At 49.5% G+C, this 6000-nt stretch overlaps 1 protein-coding gene across 3 annotated transcripts in view; it reads left to right on the top strand.

Moving 5' to 3' along the window:
• Positions 1-377: 377 nt before the first annotated feature.
• Dcun1d4 (defective in cullin neddylation 1 domain containing 4) overlaps positions 378-6000 on the top strand; it is a 70766-nt gene continuing 65143 nt past the window's right edge. For all 3 annotated transcript variants that reach the window (XM_026386633.2, XM_026386623.2, XM_026386613.2), the window contains exon 1: positions 378-470. In XM_026386633.2, the coding sequence (XP_026242418.1) occupies positions 446-470 (25 nt within the window). In that variant the 5' untranslated portion in view covers positions 378-445. The remainder of the gene's footprint in view (positions 471-6000) is intronic.

Genomic DNA, 6000 nt, shown 5'->3' with positions numbered 1-6000 from the left:
TTGGTCTCCAGCTCCACCAATCCCGCCCGCCTCAGGGCGGGGCTTCAGGGTCAAGGTGGACCAATTCCCCAGCCTCGCCCCTACACGCGCTTTCGGACCCCCGGGGATGACTGACAGCAGTCAGGCCCAACCTGCTACTCCAAAGCGGGGCCTCCGCCAGGGGCGTTACGGGGACGAGGGGCCCGGACCAATCGTATTGGACATCAGGGGGCGGGGCCTCGTTGCCAGCTCCAGACCGGCACTATCGGCACACCCTTTGTCAAATGAGAGACGAAGAGGGGAGGTCCCTTGGTCTCGGCTCAGCCAATGAAGAGGGCGAGATGGGCGGGTCCGGAGTGCCTGGCGGCGGGTCCTCAGCTCTGAGCCGAGGTGCGGTGAGCCGGTGGGGGGACCGCGAGGCGAGCGCGGGAGCCTGGGCGGCGAGCGGGGTGTGAGCTGCCCGAAAATGCACTCGGATGCCGCAGCTGTCAGTGAGTAGTGGAGAGCCAACAGGCCGGCCCGAGCTATTGCCAGCACTCTCCACTAGGCTCCCTCTGTTCTCGCCCCACGCCTCCTGTCCCGAAAAGCGCCGGGAGCCCCTGACGGAGAGCCACCCTTTCCCCTCCCGGGGCTCGGGCGGGCGGTGACGCCGCGGGCGGCGTGGGGCGGGGGCGGGCGTGGGGGGAAGGGGACGGCCTGCCGGGGGCGGGAGGAGGTGAGGGGGGTGGGGACTGGCTCCATTTCAATGTTGGGGGAAGCGGGGGCGGGACGTGCGATGAAGGGCCCGGACCCGAGTGTCCGGGGTGAATGGAGGTGGAGGCTGTGGCGGCGGGCGCTAGCGGGCAGGGCCGGGGGTGGCACCGGCGGGGGAGAGGGAGGGAGCGAGAGAGCGGGGCGCAGGGGTGAGGATTTCCAAGGAGCTGAGCGGTGCGGGTGGCTCCGTGAGAAAGGCGGGTGAGTGCGAGGGGAGCGCGGGGGCGGGGACAATGGGAAGAAGGGCTGGATGGCGAGGGTGGGGGGAACAATGGGGTGGGGGAACGGGGGCAGTGGCCGTGCGGGGCAGGAGGGCGGGCTAGGGACGAGGGCTGATGTAACGGGAGAGCGAGATAGTGGGAAGCATTGGGGTGTGATGGAATAGTTGGGGAGTCCGGCGGGCGGGAGGGGCACTGGAAGGGTGGTTGGGTAACTAAGAGTGGTAAGGGTTTGGGGGGTTGGTGTTGGGACGGTAGGGTTATCGGGAGGAAGAGAGGAACGTGGGGAGGATGTGGGGTGGGAGGGTGGGGGCAGGGGTGGGGGCGGTGAGGTGGGGGTGAAGAGCTAGTTAGGAAGGGGAGGTAGGGAGGGGTTGGGGCAGGGGGAGTACTGTCACGTCCAGATTGGGTTCGCGCCGGGCCGGGGGGCGTCGGACTGTGTGTTTGGGAGGGGTGCTTCTTCCCCCGGGTCGAGCCAGGGTCCTTTTGAGGGGGGAGCCCAGAGCCTCGGGGCAAGCGGAGAGGAGGGGGCGGGGCTGGGGTGGAGGGGACGGGGGAGGTGTCCCGAGGTTGGCTCTGGCCACGGTTCTCCCCGAGCGGCGGGAAGCGAGGTCAGCGTTGGCGCGGGCTCGGGCTACAGGACTGGGAGGCGGGGCAGGGGCGCGGGCTGCGGGTTTTCCGCGGCGGGAGCCGGAGGGGTCGGGCCCTGGAGGCCGGGCGAGGGTTTTGCGCTGGGGAGGTGTCGGGGTCCCTGGCGGTCCGTGGGTTTGGCAGTCTGTGACGCAGTTGTCTAATTTGTGGCCATCAGGTGTGGAGGCTGATGTCTTGGGACCTGCTTCCCTGGAGAGAGGGCCGAGCTGGAGGCCGGGCTCAGCTTCTGGGGAGCGCGACCTCACCCCTAGCGCGGGGCGGGCGCTTAGGGGTTTCCTTTAGGGTCTGGCTTCAGTCGCCGGGTGTGAAGGGGAAAGGCAGTCTCGCGGAATTCTGGGACTTGTAGTCCGGGCCGCGCCGGGCCGCGGTTGGGTTGGGTGCACGTGGGTAACTGTGGAAACGAGTCCCAGAATGCAGCGCGCCCCTCAGAGCTTCCCCGCTCTGCTAACTCGTGCTTTATTCCCCCAGCGACCCGAGCACGCTCTCGGGAGGCGCTCCAGTCCCTGGGGACTGTATCGGCCAGAGAGAGAGAGAGCGAGCCCAAGCCAAGCCCAGTCCTTTTTTACTTGGGCTCTTGATCTCCGAGTTTATTTTCCCCTGCATTTCCCCTTGTAGAATAAATGCTTAGTCTAGAACCATCTAGCATATAGGTTCAAGAAGCAACGCAAGGCAGCGTTTAGGAAGGTGTGTTTCTCCGCATCTTGTATGTAAGCTAGCCTAGGTTGAAAGGCGCAGTCTTATATAAACCTGGGAACACAGTAGAGGCAGTTGTATCGCTTATGAAGACGATATAAACTATTTGTTATTTCTTGGGCTATTTCGATTGCCCAAGGATAAGGGGAATTTTTGAATTGAATTGAGTGATGGAGGTGGCTTAATGGAATTTGGGTTGGAATTGTCCCATACATAAAGCTAGCAGAAAATAAGAAAGTAAGTAAAGGTAATATGTGATGTCTTCATCTTTCAGTAAGTGTGAAAACAAATGAGTGTTGTTTGTTTCCTTTTTAGCTGTGGGCTGAATTCCTTCAGTCTTTAGTATTAAAAACGTTCCTCTCAGTTTGTAGATACCCAACCATAACATCTTCTGCCAGTTCCCTTTACAGTGGTAACTCCCAAATCTAATGTAGAGGTTAGTTAGATGAGGTAGAAATAATAGATTATTTTTGTGATATGTCAGCTAATATGAAACTATTGGTAACATAGTCTAATGATCCTAGTGAGTAAAATCTTAACAAGAAATCCTAAGATTTGGAAACCTTTTGATATAGTTATAAATATACTCAAGTTGCATATTTACTGCATGATGGTTCTTTAAATGTCTAAAAAGGTCAGTGTGTGAAATAATGAGTATCTTTCTGTCATATTTGATTTAAGTCTGTGGTTAAAATGTCCAAAAAATCCTTTGAAATATGTAAATGTATAATACAGACATTTTTCAAAAACATGCATTTAATTCTGGGATTTGCTCTTGCAAAATGGTTGAAAATATATAGAGCTATCTATAATTGTTTTCAAGATTTAAAGAAAAGATTAGTCTAGTCATTTCTACCTTTTTCTTTGGTTTTAGTATATCTCAAAGGAGAAGTGCCCATTGCACATGCTTAACTCCTGTCTCCAGCCCTAAAGGCCTGAACTCTTGCACAATATCAGCTTATACTTTCTGCTCTAGTTTTTAGGATCTTCTTTGATTTTGGTTCCTTGGAAAGGTCCTTTTTTTTCTTGTGAATTTACTCTGCATTTAAACAGGTGTTTCTTATACCTTACTTAGCAGTTTTGACAGTTTTAGAATGGGAAGCTTTTTAGGTAATTTTATCTGTAACAGAAACAGAGAAGAAAGTTCCCTCATTCTCTCTACCTTAGAGGACTTCTGTATACTTACTTACTCTTCATTCTTTGTTCCTGGCTCCAAGATGTGCCTCTACTGGACTTGATCAGATCATTTTTTCAAACTTTATTGTCTCCTTTTCTGCTTTTATCTTACCTACTTATAGCAGCTCTTACTAACATATTGCCTTCTTCCTGTGTATGATATATATTTGCATTTTTCTCATCTTAATAATAATCCTCCTCCTGATAATTTTAGCTAATAATTAATGTTTAATGATCCTGTTAACTCAGCAGTATAAAAATCAAGTTTGTCAGAAACTGACCTTCTGATAGTTTATATTGTCAGGGTGCTTTTGGCAAGCAGCAACACTCAACTAAAAATGGCTTAAATAATAGGGCTTATTATTGTCCAGCAGCAGGAAGTATAGAAATAGGTGTTTCTTAGACTGATGCAGTGGCTTAACGATGTCATTAAGAATGGGGCTCTTTGTGCTTCCCAGAGTCTTCCCAGCACTTAGTATCACAACTCAGCCCTGGGTTCTTTACTCAGCTCCAGATAGAGATCATGAAGAGGCCAGTAAAGAAAACCATCTGAGCTTTATTGTTGCTTATTCTTAAGCAGAAGGGAAATGGAAAACAGCATTGGGCCTGTGGCATGCTCTCCAAGGACTTGAGGGGTAAAGCTTGAGTAGACAAAAAGAGTGGGCTCCTGCAGGCGCACATGATGCCACTATTTCTGCACACATCTTGTCAGGTTTTTAACTTAGAATGGGGGTTTGCGTTTGATATAGTGATGTGCTCATGTGTTTTTGGCCTGCCTGCATTAAACTCACAAAAGACCATGGAGGTAGGTGCTCACTACCACCAGCCCATAAAGGTTGTATATATTGGCAGGCTTTCTATGGTGGGGTGTTGCAGAAAGCTTGGGGGAGGAGTAGCAGCTCCCAATCCTGGTCATTTGTAGAAACATCTTTTGAAGGCAGCTTACTGATGGGGGTGGGGGTGGTTCCTAGAGGTGTGGGGGGCATTGTTGAGGGCCTTTTTTGTCTCTTTTGCATCATTTCTTCTTATGTATTTTGACTTTTGATCCAAGCTCTTTGCCTCACATTTGCAATATGATTGCTGCAGCACCAGACATCATGCTTATGTAAGAAAGAAGGGAAGGAAGGAGCATATTTCCTTAAAGTTCCCTGTTAGGGCTTTTTTTCCCCAAAAGCTCGCCCTGGAGACTTTTGTTCCAGTGTCATTGGTAGAACGATTTCATGCTACTCCTAGTTGTGAGGGAGGCAGAGAAAGTAAAGACTGGCATTTTTCAGCTTCTATGATAGGATGTGGGTTTTGCTAGATTGGAGTAATGGTGCTCAGATGGCTCTGGATTGGCAACAGGTGCACATCTAAGCCAACTACTTAACAAGGTTCTCTCTGGCTTGGTCTCATTTTTTTTTTTTTTAATCTTCCTGATGTATTTTCTGCTTTATTCTAAAAGAATTAGGGATGACTTACAAAATATTAAATCCTATCAAGTGAAGGAAAATAAATTGCATATGGACTTAAAAGGTGCACTAAAATTCTTGCTGTCTGTTGAAAATAGACTATGTATCTGGCTCTGAGCTTCCCAGTAGTCAAAGAGGATACCAAAACCAATTAATTTTGTTCATTTGGTTAATGAAACTGCAGTAACTTTTATTAAGGCACACTGTAACCTTAGTTAGGCATTTCTTTATCCTCTCTTTCCCTGGCCAGTAGTGAGAAGGAGAGGATGCTTCTTCCTGCACCTATGGCCATTACCTTTGGTCTGACCCATTTTTCTGTTGTGATAATCAGTTGTACTTTTGTCAGGCTCAACCTCTGTTTCGTCTTCTCTATTACCATTTGAGTGATCTTTGTGCTTAGGATTCCCCCTGCCTACTTGAGAAACTTGGAGTCTCCCAGCTGCTTAGTTAAATATGGACTCTGGTGTGGATGAACAGCCTCTGCTGACTGCCCTCCGTTGCTGCTGTGGAGCTGCTTTACCTTGCCCTCTCTCTCATGGACTCTCGCCCTTAGATCTCCAAATTTCTGGCTACTTCTATTCTGTTGCTCAGTTTCATGTTACATGACAGTGACTGCTTGCTTACTAATTTCTCCTCTCCCTAATTAGATTATTACCCCCTGAGATTTGGGACTGTGTCCACTTAGTGTCTATCATGATGCCTTGCCTAGTGCTTATATGTATTGGATTGAACTTAAACAGCTACTGAATAGTTAGTGAATTATCTATAAAATTTTGCATGCTTCTGAATCTTTTCTTTCATTATCTTACATTCCCCCCCCCCCCCCCCCAGGGAATGCAAACTTGCTTTTTCATTCTTTGCCTTTTTTTTCACAAAGTCAGCCATATGCAAATTAATTTAAATAGTATTTTTTAAAAATACTATTTAAGTTATCCGTCTTGAAGGTGTGGAGAGATTGAAATGCTGGTCATGTGGGAGGAACAGAAGGAGTCTGTATGTGTCCATTTCTAATCTCATGTCACAGAGTCCTGTGTGCAGAAGGTTAGGGTGATGATGGCAGGTCTTTTGTTTAGGAAGTC

This window comes from Urocitellus parryii, chromosome 10, assembly GCF_045843805.1.
Source record: "Urocitellus parryii isolate mUroPar1 chromosome 10, mUroPar1.hap1, whole genome shotgun sequence".
NCBI classification, from domain to species: Eukaryota; Metazoa; Chordata; class Mammalia; order Rodentia; family Sciuridae; genus Urocitellus; species Urocitellus parryii.
This window is presented reverse-complemented; position numbering and strand designations above follow the sequence as displayed.